The sequence below is a fragment of the Arachis stenosperma genome, chromosome 10, assembly GCF_014773155.1.
Source record: "Arachis stenosperma cultivar V10309 chromosome 10, arast.V10309.gnm1.PFL2, whole genome shotgun sequence".
Classification (NCBI taxonomy): Eukaryota; Viridiplantae; Streptophyta; class Magnoliopsida; order Fabales; family Fabaceae; genus Arachis; species Arachis stenosperma.
This window is the reverse complement of record NC_080386.1, coordinates 12,163,308-12,189,740: the sequence shown is the minus strand read 5'-3', so window position 1 is coordinate 12,189,740 and position 26,433 is coordinate 12,163,308. Positions and strand designations below refer to the sequence as shown.

Genomic DNA, 26,433 nt, shown 5'->3' with positions numbered 1-26,433 from the left:
AACAGTTTTAAGTATGTTAACGCAGAGTGCTACGAGCCTAAGACTATTGTTTGGCACATCAGTTTTAAGTATATGAACGCAGATAGGGAATGAGTAAATGTCCGATTTGGTTTTCGAAATTCAAAAGGTTCATCAATTAAATCTTTGACTTTCGTAATGACTAATTTTGTCTCTTAAATTAAAAAATGTGAATTCTTGTTTGTCCCCGAGTGAATTGCCACTTTAACAGTGCTGATGTGTACTGTTAATTGCTAACTTGGCATTCCAACAGTATGCTAACGTAGACAAAGGTTGAGCATGGCTCAAATTGGTGTCCAGATTTGTTTTCTAATGCCCAAATCAATCCATCTTGAATAATAAAACCTTAACCCCCCATCCCAATTTTCATCATCTCTTCTCTTCTGTTCTTCGTCTTTACTGGTCAAAATATTCATTTGTATAAATAAAATTCAAATAACTTGACAATTACATTGATCAGATAAGCGCTTACACAAAACAAGGCACTAGAGAGTAAACTTGTATTTTGAACTGAGCTATCACTGATGCCACAATTGCAACATTATACTTGACAATTTCATGCTTTTCGTTGGCTTCCCAGAGCTCTGGAAATGCCTCCCTGATATTGTGGATGCTCTCTAACGCATGATCAACTCCTGTAGTTCCAACAGAAGTACCCACCTGCATTCATGCGGCAATTGAATCAGACATTTAAATGTAAAACTGTTATTTGTCGGATTATTATAGTTTTCATTGTGATGGATCATGAAGTGAAATTCAAATGAGCCATAAAGATGAATATCAATTTACACGAAACTCTATGGTCCATTCCACTAATCAACATGTAACACTAATGACAATGAAATTTGAATTTCCAAATGCAATTCAATCCCTTTTTATGACCCAAATAGTTCATTCATCTGTAAAGTAGTTGGGAAAGGAGTCATTCCAGTGGAAACTGGTTTGGATTTGCTGCCATCTTTAACATCATGTGTATTGATGTTGGTGGAGGGATTCAGAGTATCAACCTATTAACCTAAACATCTTCATATCATATAGAATACCAAGAGTAAAACCATATTCAATACCGAAGAAAACAACGACAACAAAAAACATCAAACTTATGAACAAATAGAAATCAAAATGGGGATAAGGTCTCTGTATTACCTGATCCTCCTTGAGGAAGAGAGTGATTTTAGTTCCTCCCACGAGTTGCTTCCGACTGGTATCCCTAGTCACAGTGAATAATCTACCAACCTTCCTTTTCCAAATGTACAACACACATCAACACTGTTAAGACGGCAATTTATTTAGGAATGAACGTGAATTCACATTTTTCAATTTAAGGGACGTAATTGGTCGTTTACGAAAGTCAGAGCATTTACTCAATAGGGAATGCTTAACCGTTGTTTAGAACATTATTGATTCGTGAGTCAAAAATATTTGTTTACTAGTTGCATGTGCAATCATTATATAGAGACAACTTCAATAGAAGTTGGCCAGTTTACAAGAAATATTTGCAAGCAAGAACAGTGGTCACTCCAATCCCCAAAGTAAGAGCCAAAGCCAGAACAAATTTTACATTTGACCTTTCTCCATCAGAGCCATCTTCCATCGATGATGATCCTATTGTGTCAGCGCAACAATTTACATGTTTCTTCTCCGGCCACAGCGATCGCAAGTGCAAAACTTGAAGCTCAAGCAATCTCACATGCTGCCGATACGCGAACAACTGCATAGCCTCCTCCACCAGAGCCACTGAAAGACCATCCCTTTCTTTCCTCAGAACTGCAGCCTTCTTCTCCGCTTCCCTGGCACGAGTCTGCGAAGCTCGCAGGGCCTTCAGAAGTTCAATTTTATCTCTATCATCGCCACCACCGTTTTCACCACCATAAGTACCATAATGTCTCCCATCCCGTTGTTCTTCCTCTCCTTCTTTACCCACAGCATCACAGGCCCGATTCATCGGAAACACAATGGTCTCATCCGGTCCAACAAAAACCTTGGAAGGTGGGGGAAGATCACAGTTCTGCATAAGGTCAATCCCTGCATACTTGTGATGAGAAGAAACTGTGAAAGCCGTAATAATCTCTTTCCTTGTTCTTTGATCGATCTTCTTTTCTTGGCCCCCCATTAGAAAAAGATCCAATCTTTTTGTGATGATGACGAAGAAGAGGAGGTTAAAGTGGGGGAAAGGGCAGTTACAGGGTTAATTTTTCTAAAATGTAACTGAAAATGGGAGGGTTTTTGGTGTGAAAGGAAGGGGAAAAACATGCAGTTGCGTGGAAGGAAAAAGTAGTTGGGTTTGTGAAGTTGGTTGTTGAGAGGGAAAACTGAAAAGTGTGAATCAAAAGCGACAGTAATTTTGTTGATTTTAGGAATCTGAATTGCTGTGCAAGTTTGCGTCATATTTTTTGAGTTTTAAAAATTCGTTGCTTGCGCGTTTGGTCCATCTCCAATTATATGAAAATTGCAACTTGCCCTCACTCCTTGCAGGAAAAGATTCCTATGTTAATGTCTTATAAATTACAGAATTTCTTAGATATTTGTATATGTAGCTTTGTCAGGTATCTCTAAAATGAACATAACAATTATGTGTTTATTAGATGCGCAATATTTATATAGACCATTAAATTTTATTAGATAAAAATCAAAGGCTGTATTGATGGATTCTAATAAATACAGAATATCTTACATAAATAAATGTTTTAAATAGCAATACTTTAATACACAATACTTTAAATGACAACAAAATCTTTTATTTTTAAATAATTAAATAAAAAACATCTACTTAATATACTAAAACTGGATTTTTTCCCAGCTAATAAGGGTGACGTGTCGCTCTCTCGTGAGTTCGTTTTCCCTCCAAAACGAATGAAATTTTTCATCTATTCTAAATTATTTATTATAATTATATTATTATTATATTATATTTAATATTTAATGAATAATATATAATTATACTAATTTAAGAACATATCTTCATTATAATTATATCAAATCAATATTTAATGCACTATTAAACTACTTATCAATTATAATGCGTAATTGCTGTACATAATAAAAAATTGCCTTAATAGTAATTAATTTACATATTTATATTTGTTTTACTAAGGTCTATAAATAGTATTTTCCTGTCATACATGAATCTAAATTTGAGAGTCAGCTCATAATTTTATATTTAGTATTTTTTTTTACTACTTCATAGAATAAGAATGTATTCTTCGTTTTTTATTGAAGTTGATTCTTTTAAGGTACAATTTATAATTTTTTATAATATTTTTCATATACTCATTCTATTATATTATTCTTTTGATAATTTATTTATTGTTATCGTCTAATGTTCCAGTTCAATTGTCTTTTGCCATAATCGTTTACAATGCATCACATCCATGAAATATCTCATCGAGTTGTTTTCACTGATTCGGGTTCCAACTACATGAATGTAAGCGTTCAAAGAATGGGCAATAATTTCTACTTTACCGAATGATGGTTATATCTACTCACCTATTATGACCAATCTAATGGAATGTGGTTAAAGTTAGCTTTCTTGGGAGGAGCTCGATTTTTTATTAAGGAATTGTTTCCACGAATTTTAACGATTCATAATATATTTAAATTTTCTTATTTTAAGTTTTTCGTTATTAGAATAATTTTATAACATATTGTGATTTTTTTGAGAAATTACCGGCTTTCTTTTGCATGCATGTAATGCCATTGAGGGGTTTAAGTAATTACCTTGCCGCATTGCATAGATAGCGGATGATGAAGCTTATTTAACACGAGGATGGTCTGAATTTGCACTAAGGACTAGAATAGATTCAACATTGTTTAAGTAATTTTGTTTTAATATTAGTATTTGATTAAATTAGTATTATAGAATTTTAAATTATTGCCTCAATTTATATATTATGAGTATTTTTCGTGGATGTGTTATTTTTAAATATTTTAATAAAATGAAGTGGTGTCAGATATATTTAAGTTTATTTTTATCCTTTATTTTTTAATTGTATTTTTATTATATTCGAAAAAAATCTCTACCTAAACATATATTAAATCATTGACCTAAACACAATTTCTTTACCGATAAAAACAGATTTTATTTAGAAAAAATAATGAAACATACATTTTTTTATGATATATATAAAGTGTAATAGAAATATAGTAAGTAAATATTATGTTATAATAATATCTTTAATTGCATAATAAATAGCTCATGAATAATGTATGATTATATTATTTTGGGAAAATATTTTCATTATACTTATATCAAATTAATATTTAATATATTATTAAACTAATTATCAATTAATGATATTTTTATTTTAATAATAATAATAATAGTTTATCTTTTTATTAAAACACTCATCTAACTGAATTAATCTAAATATTTAATGAAAATAAAAGATGAATTTGTGTTTTGAATGATAATACAATTGTATATTTTTAAAGACTTTAAGGCTGTGAGTAAATAAGTGATATAATAAAAAAATACTTCTGAATATATATTCTTTCTGTATTAATATACGTATGCATGTCACCTCCATATTTATTTTTTAGATCACTCAATTTTCACTAAGCGTAATAGAAACCATAAAAACTAATAAATAATTACTCGAGTTTTTCGTTATTCCTATATTTAGGCTTTATCTTTTTTAATACAGTTTATATCCATTTATATTTATTTTTTATATAACAATAATATTATATATATTTATATATCACTTTTTTTTAACTCATTCTTATAAATATTGGCATATAATTAATATAGATAACATATATACTGAATAAATATCTTTATTGAATTAATTATAACAATTGATACAAGATAATAATATAGCAATAACCTAATTATAGCAAGAATTTTTATCAAAATAATTGACTAATAATTTGAATATAATTGATATAGTTAAATTGATATAATCGATATAATTGAGAGTATATGGCAATTATAGCAATTATATCAATTTCAAGCATAATTAATGACTATATCAAGTACATTAAAATTATATCAATTATATTCAAATAATTATGTACTTGATATAGTTCAATCTATTGGTGTGTTTTCTTATTTATTTCATTTGATTCGTTAAAGCAAATCAATTATAATTAATTAATTATATCAATTGATTAATTTGATTAGACATTCAAATCTCACCATTTATTATAATTTATATGAATTGATTAATTATAGTTAATTATATCAATGAATTAATTTGGTTAATTATATTAATTATTTGATTTGATCGGAGTAAATATCAAATTTTTTAATAAATAATAAATGTGATAACGAAATATATGAATTAATTTAATTAGTTTATTTTTTCTCAATATCATCTATTTATACAAGATCAAATAATTTTTACTCATTCACTTTCTTTTCTCTCTCTTTCACTCCCTCCCTCTCTTCCTCTCTTTCTCTTTCTTTCGTATTTAAGGTACAATTTTTATAATTTATTTAATTTTTTTTATTTATAAATTTAATTTTTTTTATTTTTTAAAAATTTTTATTTATTTAATTGCTTCTTATTAGGTGCATACTTTTTTTCTTTTAGCTTTTGATTAACAAAAAAGATGTGTCATCTTTACATTATTTTTAAATAATCTTACTATAATTTTATTTGTAATATTATATTTTGTCATGTATACTTCAATTCATATATATATATATATATATATATATATATATATTTTTTTTTTTTTTTTGTGATCCACAATTAATATATACATTGTTCGTGTATGTGATTTATTTGTTGATGCCTTTATTGATTCTCTTTATTTTTTTTGTGTGTCTCTTTGTTACTCTTTATTTTAGTTATATTCATTGATTTCTTTGTATTTATATTCTTTTTATTTGAAATATTGTGACAATTTAGAGTGTATATTGTGATCCATGTGATATTTGTTAATTTGGTATATCTTTTTAGATGGTTTATGTTATAATGTATTTAAGAAGTTGACTTAAAATTATAATATGGTAAAATTATACTTTTTTTAATTGTTATTTTTACTTTATTTTTAATTATTTATTTTACTTTTACTTCTCATATATAGATTTATTATAATTTATCACAGGTTCTTTTTTAATTTAAGTGATTTTTTGGGTTATATTTTACCATTGATACTTTTATTTTGTTTAGTGTATTTTTTTTAGTCTGTGTTTAATATAATGATCTGTAAATATCTATTTTATCTATTTTATTATATAAAAATTAAATTTCTGCACTTAATGATAAAAATGTCGTGGCATGTTTCTGATAGTGTTTTTGATTTATTTCTTTTAACTCATTAAATTTAATTTATTATAATAAAGTAATTATATCAACTAATTAATTTGGTTAATTATTTAAATATCATACAATTTATTATAATTTCTATCAATCAATTAATTATAATTCAAATTGAATGATTATTTTGTTATGAAATTATTATTTTCTAATCTATTCATGCGCAATACATATATTAATTATAATCGTAAATTAAGCTATTTTATATTAAATGACTTATATAATGGTCATCTTATTAATTATCATAAATACTTAATTAAATAAGTCATTATTACTTTTGATTTAGAATTATATGAGAATAAAACCAGAGATACTATTTTATTTGGCTTTTGCATTTAATGGGTGTCACACTCAGATATAAATAGTGACTTTCGAATTTTGGTCCCCAACACTTCAAAGCCACATCCATAACTCTTTTTTCCATAAAAGGAATTGCGATTCAACTCTATCAGGGATACAGAAGGTTTTAAAAGAATAAGGGAATGGTCTGAATTTACACGAATTCTAAATGTTCGAACTTACGATATTGTTTCAGTTGGTTGTCGTTACGGGAATGACTCTAATCTATACGTGTCTAAGGAGTAGAATAGACTAAATATTATTTAATTTATTTCTAATATTGATATTTGATTAAATTAGTTTTAGAGAAATTTAATTTTTTGACTCAATTTATATATTACGACTATTCTTTTTGAATATATTATTTTTATATTTTTTAATATAATTTTTTTCTAATTTTTAAGTTTATTTTCTTTCTTGGATATATGTATCATCTTTTTTTCTCATTTTATATTTTGGATTAATAATGTAATTATTAAAAAATTTGTATTAAAAAAAAAAAGAAATATTAAAACATCACTATTTAAGAAAAAGGAAAGATACGTGAAAAAAAAGAAAACAACAAATTAAAACATTACTGTTAGAAAAAAAATAATAGAGGTGAGATTGAGGAATATATATGGATATAAAAAAAAATTATTGCATAATTGTTGAATAAAAAATAATTATATATATATAAAACAAAATAATTATAACAAAAAATAATTAATATATCTGATTTAAATATTTTTAATAACCGGTAACATGGAGTTTAACAAAATATAATTCATATATTTTTTATTTATGTATATATATATATAATTATTTATGTATATGTATATATATTAAGAAAAACTACTGTAATATATATATATATATATAGAATTATTTAACAAAATTAATATATAAGTATATATAAATAAAAAATTTATTATAATTTTTAAAAATTACACATGAATTCTTTTTTTTCACAAATAAATTTATTCTAATTATATTACAATTAGCTCATGAATAATGTATGATTATATTAATTTAAGAAAATATCTTCATTATAATTATATCAAATTAATATTTAATGCGTAATTAAATTACCTATCAATCATCGATATTTTTAATCATTCTAATTATATCAATTGATATAATTCTAATTTTCATTCAAGTGCAATAATTTTATTAGGAGATAGTTAATGCAAACATTAATCGTGACCCATTTAATTTGATAACAACAACAACAACAACAACAACAACAACAACAACAACAACAACAATAATAAGGTCTACATGGTACATGCATTATATTTTAAAAAGGTAAAATATATTTTTTTTAAAAATTAGGGTATCAATAATCAATTATGATTAATATCAATATCAATAATTAATTCTTATTATTTTTGTACTACTAAAGGCTATATATAGTATTTTTTTTAATAGAATAAAAAAGGTTGTGATTCATAACATTTTCGTAAAGTTATATTGTATGGACACAAAATTAATTAGATAACAAATTAAATTTTAATTAATATATTTTATTTTCTGCTCATATTTTTTTATTAATTATTTTATTTTTTATAATTACAGTAAATATTGAATGTAAAAAAGAAAAAAATAATAATATTAAATGTTATCTATTTTATTTATTTAGAGTCATAATTAAATTTGATATAATTATAGCAAGTATCTAGAATTAATAATAACATGATACTATAATTTTAAGTTGTATAATATAATAAAAAAAATGTAGCAATTTATGTATGCTTCCTATATAGCAATAATATTATATATATTTATATCTCCTCTTTTGGCTCTTTCCTAAACATATTGGCATATAATTAATGTCGATAATATATATATTGAGTAAGTAACTCTATTGAATTAATCATAAAGGTTAATAAAATATAATGGCATAAATTTCATCTAATTATAACAAGTATCTCCATTGAAAATATTTGCTAATTATTACCATGTATAATTAGTGTATATATATATATATATAAGGATTAATAGTGAATTATTACAATTATTTATCATCTAGAAAATTCGTACCTCATACATAGATCTTCTTTTATTTATTATTTCTCATACCTAAGGGCTACTAACTATGATTCTATTAACAATATTATCTATGGTAGATTATGTAATGAAAAAGTTTGAAAAATAAATGCAAGAATTATAAGGTTATGGAAAGTCTCATCCAAATTTGACAAGAACAAGATGACCTACATAGAAATGATTCTCATGGATGATAAGGTAAGTTGATTATTTTCCATGATTCTTTCAAGTAATGCTAGGTCCATTTTATAAATATTTTTTGTTCATATTTTAAGTTTATTTGATAAGTAAACCCTTGCACGAATCAAAGACAGTGCAATTTTATAGATTTATAAGTGCTAATAGCCTTTATATTTAATTCGTTTTATATTGTGATAATAGCCAATATATTTGTTGGTGGATTTGACTATTACTATATTATATTTATGATCACATTCAGTATATATGTCTGATTTATTGAAAAAAGTAGATTATTAAAACCGATTAATAACTATTTTAGAGTTAATCTAATTAACACTAGATTAAAAAAAATCAAACAATACATAACATATTATTTTTTTATTAATCAAATTATTATAATTCAAATTAATTTTAAAAATAATTTAAAATTATAATTTCAATCTTATCACGTGCATAGCACGGGTAATTAAACTTGTATAAATACAAAAATATGAGTATTTTTTATTCAATACGATTATTTATTATGTAAGAAATTTTTATAATATTAAAAAATTATATTAAAATAAAATTTTAAACACTAACATAAAAAGATAAGATAAATAAAATTTTATTTTAGATTATTTGACAAATAATTAAATTATTATATTTAAAATTTATTACTTAACTAATTTTATTAAAGATATTATTATATAATATGTCAATGAGTTATAACTCAAATGACATAATCTTTGTATATTCAGATCGCAGATTCGAGTTTTCCTATTTTTGGTAAAACAGTTATTATATAATATAATTTTTCATCAAAATATTTTAAAAATATAATTTATTTAAAATATTATATATAATACATGAAAATATCAATCTTTTAATTTTTTTAATTTAAAAAAAGAATAAATAATATAATTTTAAATACATGTCTATCACATTATATATTTACTTATATTAGTAAAACCTAAACTAATCAAGTTTACATAATTAAAAATATAAAATATATAAATACAAAATAAATAAATATTTTTTATTTATTAAAATTAATTATTATGCAAATTATTTTATAATATTAAAAAATTATTTTCTATTTATATATATTTTGATAATTTTTTTAATTTTAAATTAAAAAATATTATTTCAATTTTAGCATCACTTTTTAAGCATTGATAATATATATATATATATATATATATATATATATATATATATATATATATATATATATATAGTGACGGATCCAGAAAATTTTGGTAGTGGGGGCAAAATTTATATATCATGATAATAATTTTTATAATAAAAATAATATGTGTATATAAAAAATTAAATATTAAATTATCTATTAACCACTATATATCTATATATAAATACATGTATTGTTTAACTTATTTTCAATGTGTATTTTATATTTTAATATATATTTTATACAGATAATTATTTTTTATGTACATAATTCATGATTATTGTTATGATTATATTTTGTTATTGTAAAATATGATTAGCCTTCAAAATATCTAATATACAAATTAAAACACTAAAATAGTAATTTAAATAATAATATATAATTTAAAATTCTATTTTTTTAGGTTTTATATTTTTAAAAATTAAGTAATTTTTCTCTTAACACTACCATCAAAATTTTTCTCTTTCCATATATATTACTAAACAATTATTTAAAAATTCACTTTCCAACACAATTAGAAGCCGACTCTTATTAATATTCATAGTTAAAAAAGTTCTTTCAATTAATATAGTTGTTATGCAAAAATTAAAACTAATTTGAAAAGAAGATAAATAATATTCTTTTGAGTTGATTTTTAAAAAAGAACACTAATTTCGTTTAAATCTAAAAATTTATCATTCTAACGAATATCTAATATAAAATTTTTAAATTGATGATTAAGTACCAAAAGTTGAGTGAAAAATTATTGGGGATTAAATTTAATAATCTAGTAGGAGCAAATAAATATTATTATCATATACTATTCAAAAGAATTTCAAATTATAGTGGAAGCACTTGCCCCCACACGGCTGCACTTGGATCCGTCCCATATATATATATATATATATATATATATATATATATATATATATATATATATCCAATTTTTTTATTATATAGAAATACTTATATCAAATAATCCATCAAATTAATTTTTATGTGAATAACGAAATTCAAACTTTAAGACTAATAAAATTCGAGAGTACGTTTTTTTATATAACTTTTTGGGGTATTATTGGCTACAAGCCTACAACAATGTTCTCTTTCTTCTATATTTTGTCTTTAGTCTTTCTCAAATGCAATATGTGGTCGAGTTAGAGAATAAAAAATTTAACTAAAATAATAAAAAATGCTTAAAAATAAAAAATATCTTATTATAAATATATAATTTTAAATATTTTATATATAAAATTATAAATATTAAATTTAAAAAATAAATTTAAATTATTATTTATATAATATTAGCACAAAATAAATATGAATAAGAAAAATTAGAAGAGAGAATCATGAGGTGGCATATATATTAAAAAGACTAAAGAATAAAAGAATATATACTAATTCTTATGAAATAATGTGAATCACATTTACAAGATTTTGTGATTAAATAGAAACAATTAAAATCTATCTACTAATTAATATACTAAAATTGGATTTTTTCCTAACTAATGGAAGTGAGGTGTCAATTCCTCATGAATCTATTTTTTTGTCAAAATGAATACACTATTTTCTCTTCTAAGTTTATTTTAGAAAAATATATTTATTATAATTATATTATAATTAGCATTTAAGTAATAATGTATAATTATAATAATTTAGGAAGATATCTTTATTATGGTTATATAAAATCAATATTTACTGCATTATTAAACTACTTATCAATTATGCATCAGAAATATTTTTAATCATTTTAATTATATTGATAATAATAATAATAATAATAATAATAATAATAATAATAATAATAATAATAATAATAATAATATGATATGATAATTATATGATAATGACACCGGTTATTAATAACCAATTTATATTTCTCTAAATAAATTTATTTTAGAAAAATATCTTTATTATAATTATATTACAAGATTACAATTAGTATTTAATGAATAATATATAATTATACTAATTTTAGAAAATATCTTTATTATAATTATATAAAATCAATATTTAATGCATTATTAAATTAATTATCACCTAAAAATATTTTTAATCATTTTTAATTATATAAATTTTAATTATATTGATACAATTCTAATTCTTATTCATTATCCAATAATTTTATTAATGTCAAGTTGTTACCTTAATGGTGATCTATTTATGTTGAGAATAATAATAATAATATAATAATAATAATAATAATAATAATAATAATAATAATAATAATATAATATTTTATTATTATTATTATTATGATATGAAATTGCCCCGGTTACTTTATTGATGATAAAAAACAATGATTTTAATTATGATATGATATGATATGATATGATAAAATCATATAATTTTAATAAAACAAATATATGATGTATAACTAACGTAAATAATAAAAAATTACCTTAATAATAACTAATTTCCATATTTAATTTTTGTTATATATTGTTTATTTATTAACAGGTCAAACATCAGTTTAGAATTGATGGAAACTAAAATTGTTTCATCCTTAAAAGTCATGATGGATGAAAATAATGTCCTAGCAAAAGCATTTCGTTCAGTCCCAGGATAGATACCAAATTGATGGCTTCGCTTATGTTAAATTACGGTTAATAACTAGAAGAAATACTGATGCAAGGACATATAATCTGCCAACAGCATCTGAAGTTGCTGCACTGATAGTTGGAGATATTGACGAGTGCGGGGTTAATAGGGATATAATAATTGAGACAAAGTCAAGAATGTTGCAGAGGATAGAAATACACGTTTTCGTTATGTATAAATGAGATAGATTGAAGGACTTCAAGTAACCTCACTACCATCTTTGACCTCTGCAGTCTAGACGAAAGAGGTCGGAAACGGTAATGAGGGAAGCTTGAAATGCCTTCACGTCAACTCCAAGACGGCGATTATTAGGGGTATCCGCAAAAAAATATTTTATAAAAGTACTAAAAGAGGTCGGAGATGGTAATGAAGGACTTGAAAAGCCTTCACGTCAACTCCAAGTCGTTAGGGTATTCGCAAGAGAAAAAATATTTTATAAAAACACTTTTATTTGAAAAATATGTGACAAAATAGAATTGAAATTAATGCATTAAAAAATATTGAGAATTTTCGAATTTATAGAAAAAAATGAGAAAAAAATGGTAAAGGGACTAGTTTGGTGCACGACATTCAATTTCAAGGACTAAAATGAGTCACTTAATGCAAAGTGAGGGACTAATTTGGTGCATATACAACGATGGCATAATGGATGATACGTGGACGAATACTGTTGCAACACGTGGCCAAATAACATTGTGACACGTAGCACAACCATCCACGTCAGCATGCCACGTGTCACTGGTCACCACATCATCATACCATTATACGTGGCCAAATCATGAAGTGACACGTGTCACTTACAGTCCACGTCATCATGCCATGTCATCACGTCGTTAATGAAAAATAGGTCAGGGACTAATATGGTGCATTTTTTTCAATTTCAGGAACGTAATTGGTGCAATTGGAATCTCAGGGATGATTTTAGTGCAAAATGCCAATCTCAGGGACCATTTTGGAGTTTAACTCAAATACCTTAATCTTCAATATCCTTTGTTGTTTCTATACGGTGAGGATGGTTACAGATTACATATAGCAACCTCTTCTCGACCAAATGTAAAAAAAAAAACTAAGAAAAAACCAACAATAAGCATGAGAGACTTCTTTGCATACAGATTTCAAAAAAGGACTAACGAATCTCAAATCCTGTTGCGATCAAGAAGATTACTGCAACAATTCATAGTAGACGCCTACACTATGGTTGAGTCAGAACGACATTTATACTTACGATTGAAACAACCAAACTTGAGGCTAGGAAAGTTCAAGCAATTTCATGAGTGTATGGTTCGTGGTGAAACTAATGCCATTAACACTGGACAAAGAATTATTCTCCCAAAGAGCTTTACAGGTGGTCCAAGGTACATGTTCAACAATTACAAAGATGCTTTTGCAATATGTAAATATGCTGGATATCCAAGTTACTTTATACCTATGACATGTAATCTAGAATGGAATGAGATATAAAGAGATGTAACACCCCAAGGACTCCATGCAGAAGATAGGCCAGACATCTTATGTAGAATATTCAAGTTGATGGTTGATAAATTAATTAAGGCATTGAAGAAAGGAACGCTCTTTGGAAAGATTATTGGATGTAAGTATAACTAATCTTCCTACGAGTTTTTATTCACTCTGTCTAAATTATCTATAGTACACTCATTGTATAGTACATTATCGGTATTAAGAAACGATTATATATAGAACACTTACATAGTACGCTCATTCGATAGTGTACCATCTTGAGTGTATTACAGTATGCTTATATAGTTTGTATTAGCTCAAGCTGATTGTATGGTACACTTATATAGTTTTATATGATTTTATTTTAGCATAATTTTTTCATATTTACTTTATCATGCTTATTTGCACTACACGCTTAGTTTTATATAGTTTAGTTTAGAATCAACTATTTTTTAAATCACACTATCTAACTTATTTACAATACACTAAGTTTTATATGCTTTAGATTTTTGCATAAATTTTTATTTACTTTGTCCAAATTATTAGTAATATGATATCTTTAAATTTGCAGATTGTCTAACCATAGAGTTTCAGAAGAGAGGTTTACCTCACGCCCATCTTCTTTTATTCATGCATCCGGAATCAAAGCCACGAACTGTTGATGACATAGACAAGATTATTAAGACAGATATTCCAAATAAGAGGGAAAATCCAAAATTGTATGCTGCTGTTGAGAAATATATGGTTCATGGTCCATGTGGTCATTTAAATAGTAAGAGCCCATGCATGATCAATAGTAAATGGTCAAAGTTTTTTCCTAAAACATTTAGAGATAAGACAATTATTAATGAAGCAGGCTTTCTACGATATCAAAGAAGAGATGATAGGCGAACTGTATAAAACCCACAAAATTAGTAAATAATTAGCTAATAAATTAATTATTAATAAAAAATTAGAAAATAGGATTTTATAGGTTAATGTGATAGATCTAATTTAAACGAAAATTTTGAAACTAATTTTAAAGAATTTGACACAAGATTAGACCGAACGCGCCGAACCAGATGAATCGGACCCGTATTGGGCCCAAGGCCCAACCCAAACACTTAATAAGGGGCATGGCTTCAGCCACTTACCCCATGGGATGAGGAACACACACTGCATTGTGAAATTGGGGAAGAACATTCCCAAAGAAACAAAAACCCTTAATTTGATTTAAGTTCACATAACTTTTGATCCAGAGCTCCAATCGCCGCACCGTTTGTGGCCACGCGACCATGGCTTCGAGCTCTACAAAGCCCAAAATATTGTGAGGTAAGAAAGCCATATTTTTTTTCTCAATTTTTCCACTTTCAGTTTCGAAATTTATGAACAACGGTATTGAAAATTGTTAAATTTCGGTGTTTAAGGTTGAATTAGCTTGACAGAAACGCTTAATCTTACTTCATTGGTACTTGAGTAAGGTGAGAATCCTGGAACTCTAGCTAACTCATTAATTTTTGTGTTTTGGGGTATTAAGTTTTGGATATATATATATATATATATATATATATATATATATATATATATATATATATATATATATATATCAAAATGTGAATTAGGTTGGTGTATATGTAAATTAGAGCTTGATTGAATGCATTGGAGGCTTGGTGGAGTTTGGGTGTCATTGCTTAGGAAATTTTGGATCTTTGGGGCTGTGTTTGGTGCCTTGGTGGTGTCTTGGGTTATACGTGGAAATTGGCCAAGGTATGGTTTTGGTTTCTCATATTTAATATATAATGTCTTGTGAAAACTTAGGCTAAACGACCTAGGATAAGTTGAACTATGAGTTTGGAGCATGTTTAGTGATTTAGTTGGCAATGAATGTCATCATTAATGCTACTTGATTAGATTTAATGATTCATTGATGTGAATGTAGTTGGTGTTGGTAAAATAGATTAGTGAATGATGATTTTGATGCTAATGAATGAGGATTTTGAATGTGAACATATGAATGTTAATAAATTGGTAAATGTTGGGCCGGAGGCTAAAAAAAGGTAAGAAAGGAGAATGATGATTGTATAAGCAATGATAATGACGATATTAAATTTATAATAATGATGCTTGTATGAATGATGATTTATGTATGGCTTGGGTTGAAGAGGGTTAAGAGAGTTGATATTGAGAATTGGTTAGGTATATTTTGGGACATGAATTAGACGTTGAAATGTGACATGGTATGATTATATATTGTCAAAAAGGCTTAGAGTTTTGGTGTTGAGATATGAGATTGGTGAAAATAGAGGTTTGATAAATTTTGTGAAAAATCCAATTTTTGGCCGAACTTTGGCAAGCCATAACTTGGCTTCCGGATTCTTAAATTATTTCAAACTTATTTCAAATAAAAATTGGGTTCCTGAAGTTTACGCCGTTTGAAGAACGGATAAAAAATGTTTTAAAACAAAAAAGTTATGCGCGTCGGAAGTTCGGAGGGCAAAGCTGAAATTCTGCAAACTTAGCCATTTCTAATCAAACTGCAGTGTATGCGTATGCATGCATAGGGCATACGCATACAAACGATTTTGTCCAGCGTACATGTGTACACAGACAGATGTATGCGTACGCATACCCCTGTTTTATAGCAAATGCATATTTTGTGTTTTAAACCCAATTTTAATCCTCCAAACCTCTATTTTCATTCTGTTAACCCTAGATATTATTAGTAAGCCTAGTAACAAGATGGAGTTAGGAAATAGAGGTTACTTGAAAGAGAAGAAAGGTTTGGAAGGATAAATTGGGGTTGGAAAAGTGTAGAATTTGTGATGATGTATGATTAATGAATTGAGAATGATGAATAATGTATAATGATTTTGAAATCGAAAAGTGTTTGAGCTTGACCTGGCAAGGTTCGTGGTGGTTTACCGCTTGCCCAGTGTCGAGAAGTATGTGGGGTTCGTGGTGGTTAACAGCCCACATATTTTTAAAAGTGAATGCATGTGGGGTTCGTGGTAGTTTATCGCCCACATGTGTGTATTATTTTTCCAATTGAAGATCTTGCGAGGTTCGTGGTGGTGTACCGCTCGCAATGGTGGGGTTCATAGTGGTGTACCGCCCGCCAGGTGGGGTTCGTGGTGGTGTACCACCCACCGATTTTCGAGAGGACGATATCCGGGTTAGCTGTCGGATGTGTCGGGTTCTGGCAAAGTAACCGACACGTCAGTTCACGGCCAATAGGAAAGGCATGCATCAAATGCATTTGTCTGTTTGCTTTGGTTTGCTTTCTTGGGATTGCCTATTTGTTATTTCATGCTTAACTGCTATATGTTTTATTTGTTGTATCTGTATTCCACTTGTATTTGCTTTGTTTGCCTTGTTTGTCTGAGTGGGTCTTCTGTTGTTTTAGAGGATGGTAAAGGAAGGGAAATAGTTGAGGGTTTTAGTTAGAGTTGAGTTAGAATTAAGAACCTTAGAGGACCACCCTATTTATGGCTTTTGTCTTTAAATCTTTTAAGTTTTATAATCAAGAGCGTCGGAGTTCCAGGATCGCCTCTGCCTTTTTCGGGATCTTATTTATTATATATGTGGGCACCTTAACCATACTGAGAACCCCCGGTTCTCATCCCATACAATATTATTGTTTTTCAGATGCAAGTCGAGATGCACCTCGGTGAGCGTCTGGAGTTCCCTCTGCAAGCAAAGTTGGCTATCATGGGATTACTGTATTTTGCTTTATGCTTTGTATATATATGTATATAGATTCTCCACTTTATATTTTATATTTTGTCCCTCATAGAGCTTGACTTGGAGAAACATGTGTTTTTTCATATATTTGGGGTTACTCTTTTGTTGTATATATATGTATGTATATGTATATTTTTGCTTTGGCCGGTTCTGGCTTCGTGAGCTGAGTCAGAAGCCTTGCTATATGTATCTTTGGAATTCTTCTCTCATAGTTATCGTTTACGCGAGTGATGCGATTTTTTGTTTAACACTTTGCTTAATTTTTCTTCGCAGGCTTCTAGTTAAAGTTCTTTTCAACTATTATCATATATATATTTTTAGTTTTAGAGGTCGTAATACCTTGCCACCTCAGCTTTATGACTTAAGCATAAGACTCTGTGTGGTAGGGTGTTACATTATGGTATCAGAGCAGTTCGTTCCTATAGAGCTTAAGGGACGGACTAACTATGCTTCTGAGCATACTCTGAGTTGTGTTACATGCTTTTTAGGATATCTAATTGATAAACATAGCATAAGGTTCATGAGTTTGTATTTGAAGCTTTGAAGCACTAGACTTGCGATATTGAGACTAATTACCTTGATATCACTTGTTTGGTGTGAATAGGGATTAGATGGTGACTCGTGGATGCGGTCGTGGGCAATGTGGGGATAGAATAGGAAATGTGAACCCTGAAACGGCAGGAAACAACACTGCGGACTTTATGGCTGCCCTGAGAAACATGGCTGCAGCTATGCAGGTGACAACTGAAGCATTAGGAAATCAAGTGAATATTGGAAATAGAAACAACGATGAAGAGGGGCCGATGACACTTGCTACGTTTTTGAAGATGCACCCTCCAATATTCAAGGGGACCACAAACCCTACTGAAGCTAATAACTGGCTCCAAGCAATGGAGCGGGTTTTGCAAGCTCAGCAAGTTCTCGAGGAACAATGGGTGGAGTTCGCGACCTACCAATTACAGGATGAAGCCCAATACTGGTGGTAGGGAACACGACGTATTCTACAACCAGATTGTGCTGTGATATCTTGGGGTGTGTTTTGGACTGAGTTATACAGAAAATACTTTCCAAATTCAGTTAGAAACACTAAGGAGCTTGAGCTGCTGCAGTTAAAACAGGGGTAAATGTCTGTTGCGGAGTACACAAATAAATTTGAAGAACTATACCGATTTTCCAAAATCTGTCAAGGTCTTCTGGGAGACTTTGAAGAATGAAAGTGTATCAAATATAAAAGAGGACTCCAGAGTAACATTTTAAGCTCAGTTGGTCCTATGGAGATTTGAACTTTCTCTGAATTGGTAAACAAGAGGCGAGTTGCTGAGGATTGTGCGAGAAATGCGGCTTTGGATAAGGATGACCATCAAGCCTTTGTTAGGAGAGATCAGGACAGAAACTTTGCACAGAGGGAACAAGAGTTTAAGAAGAGTGATAGCCATCGGAGGAATGATAGAGGGAAGCAAGTAACTAATTACGTAGAGGATATGAGGTGCCAAAGGTGCGGATGTTTCCACCCGAATGGACCGTGCCAAAAGGATTTATTGACTGTGTTACAAATGCGGGATGCCAGGTCATATCTCCAAGGACTGTCCCCACAGGAGAACTCAGGACGCTGATCGGGCGTAATCACCAGGTGATGCCAGAGCATCTTGGCTAGTTTTACTAGCCATTTTTTGTATACTTTAGGTTGGTTTCATGCATTTTCTTAGAAAATAAGCAAGTATTTGGTTGAAATGCATTCATACCTTGATTCAAGCAAACATTGTGAATTTTAAATGATTTCATGAGAGTTATGCATGAATTGAATGATAAAATGGATGATGCTTAATCTCATGATTAAGAGCAAGACTTTGATGCACTTTGTTTGATTGATTTCAGGTAACAAGAAAGGGAGAAGAGCCACATTAGAGGCTACGTTAGTGCCACTAACGTGGACACTAACGTAGAAGGGAAGCAAGCTTGGAAAGTTAGTGGCAATGTTAACGCCACTAACTTTAGCGAAGGGCAAGAAGACCCACGTTAGCGGCCCTGTTAGTGCCACTAACGTGGAGCAAAAAGGGAGCCAACGTTAGTGACACTAACTTTGTCACTAACGTTGGAAAAGGCCAAGAACACCCACGTTAGTGCCATTAACGTGGGCATTAACGTGGAAGAAGGAAGAAGCTGTGAAGTTAGTGGCAACGTTAATGCCACTAACTTTAGCGAAGCAAAGAAGGCCTACGTTAGCGGCCACGTTAGTGCCACTAACATGGACACTAACGTAGGTAAAATCTCAACCGGTAGCCTGACCATGCCTTCTTCAAACAAGAATAACTTGAGCCACAAAGCTCCAAATGAGGTAATTCCAGTGGCATTAAAAAGTATGATTCCAGGGCTTTCCAAGAATATATGGCACTACATGGTGGACACTAAATTTGAGGGAGAAAATCTGTCTCAAAAGTGCAAAGATGAACATGGTATCAACCTGTAGTAAGGCTGGCTGACCTCTTCCCCTTCCAAGAAGTGTAACGCAAGTTGTGGAGCTCCGAATGATGCGCTTCTAAAGGCGTTGGAAAGTAGACATCCTAGGCTTTCCAACAATATATAATAGTATGGAGTGAAAATTAAGTATGAGCTTCAGAACCTGGCAATATTAATCCCCTAAACGCTGACGTTAGTGTGGCTAACGTTGCCAATAACGCCAACGACTATGCCAGCGACCCTGTCCCCTTCAAAGGAGCATAACTTGAGTTACAGAGGTCCAATTGAGATGATTTCAGTTGCGTTAAAAATATAACATTTAGATCTTTCTAATGATATATAATGGTCTATAGTGGGCATGAATTTGGAGCACAAATAATAGGCATCTTTTAAGCCCCAAAAACACCAACTGGGTAGCAAGTGTGACGTTAGCCACACTAACTTCAGCACTAACACCACACTTGTAGCGTTCATGTGGCTAACGGTAGCACTAACGATTAGCACCTGGACCTCAACTTGATTCACTTCTCTTTCAAGGACCACCCAACCTCAAGCAAGCAAGCCCACAAGTGTCAACCAATCAAGGCCACAAGAAGCATCTAGAATAGAAATTTTCATTTAATTGTAAATTGCTTTTAATTTCATTTCATTTTGTAATTTAGGAGAGCCTATATAAAGGTTTTAGTTTTAACATTCAATTCATACGGGATTCTGGGGGCTGGACACACCAGAGAAGAGGGGTCTTCGGACTCATCTCCCCCTACACTTTTCTTCCTTTTCTCTTCTTTTTCTTTTCTTAGTAGCAGTTTAATTCCAGTTTGTACTTTTCATTTATGAACTTTGATGTTTCAATTTCAGTTTTAATCTTCATCTTTATTTTTCTGCACTTTCTTTCTTTTCTGTTTTGATAGAGCAATGAACAACTAACCCCTTTTCATTGGATTAGGGAGCTCTGTTGTAATTTGATGGATCAACACTAGTTTTCATTCTTCTTCTTCTTTCTTTTCTCTTGATTTTACTAGAAAGTTTTCGGTCTTCAGTCAAGCATTCAATTATCTTGGAAGAGAAATTGAATGTACTTAGGTTTTTGTGATAGGCTTGGAAGAGAAATCACAGAAACCATGCTAGAAATGCTTTCTCACATTGGATTAGGTTGGGGGTTGGATGGATATTGTGATATGAAATCCTACCAATACTTTGATCTATGAATGTGTGTGGTATAATCAGTGACCAAACTTCATCTCTTTCTATGAGCAATTAAATCAAGGAATTAGGCAATTGTTCAAGCTTAGAGAGATTGGATTGCCAAAGAATTGGGATCCAATCACTAAAGATTGCCAAGGAGATCAATGAATGCATTGATTGAGGAAGAGATGAGAATGAACTTGATTCGGATAATTCAATATCTCTTGATCCCAATGTTCATATTATTTTTAGCTCTTACATTTACTTTCTGCTTTACATTTATGTCAATTTACTTTTCTGTTATTTACACTTCTTGTTGTTTATCACTCCAATATGATTCGTCTAACCAGCATAATCAATTAACCATTCATTACTTAATCTGTTAATCCCTGTGAGATTCGACCTCACTCTATTGTGAGTTTTTACTTGAAGACAATTCAGTATACTTGCCGAGGGAGATTTGTAGCAATACAAGTTTTCGCGTATCACCAGGTGGAGGTAATCATAAAATTTCTAATCTAAATTTAATTGCTTAATATGATATTGGGATGCCGCAATTAATTTTAGCTTATGACGGAGACTAGGACTTCTAGTTGAAGGTGCTAGGCTTTACTGATGACTTGAATTCGCAAATATTAATTTCTAAACTTGTAGCGATTAAATTGGAAATTCCTTTTTCCCTGCCGCAAGATGGTTTGGACGGGCTACCAACGTACTATGTATCATTGGATTATTTCAAATGTTCAAATCAAATTCTTACAACAGGCTTTGTGTCAATAAATCTTCGTGACTCAACCCATCCTTTCTTTTAGAAGTTGTGCCAGGGTGCTATCTCGGATTTATTCCCAAACGACAGTTTGAATCATGGTCTGAGTTCCATTCCTATTGCACCTGAATCTGTCCCTAAGGGTGGAAATAGGTCAGGCGGCCTGTCAGGGGCCTGTAGCCTGGCCTGTGTTTGGCCTGGCCTGATAGGAAATAGGCTCAGGATCAGGCTATTAAAAATGTCTATATTCTTTAAAAGGCCAGACCTAGGCTTTTGAAATAGCCTGTTGGGCCTATCAGGCTGGCCTGAGCCTGCAAATATATATAGAGTTTTATTATACTAATAAAAATGCTATTGAAAAGATTTGAACTTAAGTCTTCTATCTTATGAAGATACCTCTATCCACTCAGCCATTTGTCTCTTTAATTATATATGTGTATTTTTATTTTTTAATATCTTTAATCTTTGATGTTGGAATATCAAAAGTCAATCAAATAAAATAATTATAAAAACTTTCCCCCCACACTAATAAAGAAATAAAAATACACGGTTATTTTCTTTTCTCTTCTCCACGTTACACGCTCCTACCAGCTACCATCCTCTTCATCTTCTCTAGTTCTCTTCCTTTGATTGTATGTACTTCTTCTTCTTTTTTATGTTATTATTTTTTATTTTATTATTTTTTATATTTGTTGTTATAATGTTAATTATTTTATTATTTTTTATATTTTTTGTTATAATGTTAATTATTTTTCATCAATTAGGGTTTTATTTTGTCAAAGATCTTCTTTTAAGTTCAATTTTTTTGTTTGTGCTGTGATATTATTTCTACTTTTTTGAACATAAAATTTTATTAATTTTTTTCTTCATTAAAAGGTTCTTACTTTTTACCATTGATACGATGATAGCAAAAAAAAATCATGAGATAATATTGTCTGTTAATTTTTGTTTAGGCATTATAAGAGGCTTTAGAAATGGATGAATCTGTAACTCCAAGTAATCCATTGGCCAATTCTATTTTTTTAAATGAAAAAGAAATTAATCGGTCAGTACCAACAATACCAACAACAGATACTGGCATTACACCAACACAGACAACAACTATTACAAATCAAACAGTCACTGGTCAAAATGGTAGTAATGAAACTGTTCTTACAAAAAAAAGAAAGAAGACTTCACCAATTTGGGACGATTTTGATTAAGTTGAAAGTTCTGAAGGTACAAAAGCTATTTGCAAGTATTGCAAATCAATATTTTCTTACGCTGAAAAAGGAGCTAGTACTTCACATTTATGGAGGCATTCTAGTAGTTGCTTATAAAGGAGATTGCATGTTGCTGCACAAAAGAAGTAACCATTGATTCCATTTCAACCTTTCAATTCAAGTGTTAATTTCTTTGTGACCCCAGGTGCAAGATATTCTCAAGAGAAGATGAGACAAATAATTGCTACAGCAATTATGGTTCATGAGCACCCTTTCAGCATTGTTGAGGATGAAGTTTGGATGTGGGGCTTCCAATACGCCAATTCTGAATTTCATAAAATTTTTAACAAAACTGCTCGAAGTGATTGCTTGGCAATATATGAGGCTGAAAAGAAACAATTGAAGGCTTTGTTACAAGGTGTTAGGAAGATAAGTTTGACAACTGACATGTGGAGATCAAGCCATCAAATTGTTGAATATATGGTTATCACATGTCACTTTATTGATGCAGGATGGAATCTTCAAAAAAGGGTTTTGATTTTTGTTCAGGTACCTGCTCTTAGACGTGGCATTGATGTTGCGGATGCTATTTTCAAGTGTTTAAAGACTTGGGAAATTGAAAACAAAGTCTTTTCCGTATCTGTTGACAATGCTTCCTACAATGATTCATGTCTAAGGGCTCTAAAGGATACTATTTCAGATAACAACTCATTACATGTTGGTGGTAGTTTGTTTCATGTTAGATGCTGTGCACACATTCTGAATTTGTTGGTACAAGATAGGCTAAGTAAAATTAAAGGTATTGTTCATAAAGTTCGTGAGAGTGTCAAGTATGTCAATTTTAATGATTCAAGATATAAAACATTTGTTAATATTGCTAAAAACAAGCGTTTGAAGGAGAAAAAACTCATCATTGATTGTCCCACAAGATGGAATTCTACTTACAACATGTTATCTGTGGCTTTGAAGTTTAAATCTGTGTTTCCTGTGTATAAGGAAAGAGAACCCCACTACAATTACGAACCATCATCAGAAGATTGGAGGAAAGTTGAGAAGATTTGTAAATTTTTAAAAGTTTTTAATCTTGCTTCTCATGTCATTTTTGGTAGTGAGTATCCTACTGCAAATTTGTACCTTTCTGAAGTTTGTAGAGTGAAATAAGTAATTGATGATGCTATTGAAGATAGAGATTCCTTCATGAGAGAAATGACAACCTCAATGAAAGAAAAGTTTGACAAATATTGGGAAGAATGCAATATGGTAATGTCTCTTGTTTGTGTTTTGGATCCTAGGTGCAAATTACATGTTATTAAATTCTGTTTTCCTTTAATTTACAAACTTGAGCATGTGGCTGCTCAAAATGTTGAAAAAGTGAAGAATACATTGCAAAAAATATATGATGAATATGCTGAAAAGTGTCATGGTGAGACAATAATAAGTGGAGTTAACACTAATAGTCTAGTTACTTCTTCTAATGTGGTTAATTCTGAAATTAGTGGAATCGATAAAATGTTGAATATGGTTCGAGAAAAAGAAACCATTCATCCAACAAAATCAAAATTAGAAGTTTATCTTGATGAGAGTGGTTACATTCCTAAAGGCAATTCTAAGTCTTTTAGTGCTTTGGAGTGGTGGAAAAACAATAGCTTGAAATTCAAGGTTTTATCCAAAATGGCAGCGGACATATTAGCAATTCCTGTCTCAACGGTCGCTTCAGAGTCTTCATTTAGTACTGGAAAAAGAGTTATTGATGAATATCGTTCTCGATTAAATCAAGAGTCCATTGAAGCTCTCATTTGTGGAGGAGATTGGCTTCAAAACAAGTATGGTTTGAAGAAAAAATCAAAAATAAAAATTAACTTTCTAATATTTCTCTTTTTAACTAAGTATCTATGTTATAGAAAATATTTTCTCTTTTTAAATGTGAAAACATTGATATTGGTATGATTTGAGTATTTAGAATAATAAAATTAAATTTTCATGATATATAAATGAGGTATCATATAATTTATACTAAGATTATGACCACAATTTTATTTTGAACATTCTCTTTTGTACTAATAAAAAAAGTATTTGTTGCATTTATATTACTTAAAAATCTAATGATATGTGTATGTTTGCTTTTTTTTCAAGGTGTTGGAATAGGAAGATTAAATCACTTGCAAGTTTGGAGGGTTAATCGATTAATTGTCCAACATTTCCTTTACTGTATTTTGGTTTAAGTAGTTATTAGCTTTTATTTGATGTTATATTTAGTTGGTTTGTTACAACTCTTGATATTGATAAACTCTTTTATTTTGATATGTTACATATTTTGGAAGTAGTCAAGTGGGAATATATTTATATATATTATCTTTTTTTTAATTAATAGTAGTTATTTATTGATATTTTGTCTTTATTTTGTATCAATATTATTCATAAATTTATTATTTTATATTTTATAATTTTAAAAATTAAATTATATCTTAAATTTAATTATTATTAAAAAAATAGGCCTATTGACAGGCTTCAGGCCAGGCCAGATTTAACAACAGGCCAGACTCAGTACTCATTAAAAAGCCTATACCAGGCTACATGCCAAGCTGAGGCCAATATACTCTATTACAGGCCTGGCCTGTTAAGAGTAAAACCTGGCATGGCCTGGCCTGTTTCCACCCCTATCTGTCTTTTTCGAGGCGAGCTTGACCTTGTTGCGATGTGAACAAATGATCCATGAATTTTGAAAATTTTTTAAAAGTGTAGTTCTCTCCTTCGTAACCTTACTAGGTTTAATCACCCTACAATACACCCTTCCGCTTTCTAATAAATGCCATTGTATTGTTTGATCACTTTTAAGCTTAAGATCCTTTTTAAGATTAACTTGAACTTAGTTAACACCTCGTACAATTTATTGATATAAACATCATAACTCTAGTTCCTTAAAGCAAGAATTTGAAATACGAGAGATGAGAAGTATAATTATGTGACATCAAGAGGAGTTTTGGAGCCTTAGTTCTTTCTGACTGTATGCCCGAGATTAAATTGACACGCTAGAATGCACCATGTATATAGACACCTGAATGTAAA

At 29.3% G+C, this 26,433-nt stretch overlaps 2 protein-coding genes across 2 annotated transcripts; one reads left to right on the top strand and one right to left on the bottom strand.

The window, feature by feature from the left end:
* Nucleotides 1-192: 192 nt before the first annotated feature.
* Nucleotides 193-2,468, bottom strand: LOC130956230 (uncharacterized). Its single transcript, XM_057883276.1, has 2 exons — nucleotides 1,165-2,468; nucleotides 193-678 (listed from the first exon to the last, which is right to left on the bottom strand). The coding sequence occupies exon 1, from the start codon at nucleotides 2,129-2,131 to the stop codon at nucleotides 1,502-1,504; it is 630 nt and encodes a 209-aa protein (XP_057739259.1). The 5' UTR covers nucleotides 2,132-2,468; the 3' UTR covers nucleotides 193-678; nucleotides 1,165-1,501.
* Nucleotides 2,469-23,139: 20,671 nt separating this feature from the next.
* LOC130956770 (zinc finger BED domain-containing protein RICESLEEPER 2-like) lies at nucleotides 23,140-24,528 on the top strand. The gene is made up of 2 exons (XM_057883759.1): nucleotides 23,140-23,299; nucleotides 23,573-24,528. The coding sequence occupies exons 1-2, from the start codon at nucleotides 23,140-23,142 to the stop codon at nucleotides 24,526-24,528; spliced, it is 1,116 nt and encodes a 371-aa protein (XP_057739742.1).
* The last annotated feature ends 1,905 nt before the right edge of the window (nucleotides 24,529-26,433 follow it).

Excerpts from the sequence above, each read along its gene's own strand:
- LOC130956230 (XM_057883276.1), bottom strand. The coding sequence starts at position 2,131 with ATGGGGGGCCAAGAAAAGAAGATCGATCAAAGAACAAGGAAAGAGATT.
- LOC130956770 (XM_057883759.1), top strand. The coding sequence starts at position 23,140 with ATGGATGAATCTGTAACTCCAAGTAATCCATTGGCCAATTCTATTTTT. Across the intron at positions 23,300-23,572 it reads AACAGTCACTGGTCAAAATG|GTGCAAGATATTCTCAAGAG; the intron begins GTAGTAATGAAA and ends TTGTGACCCCAG.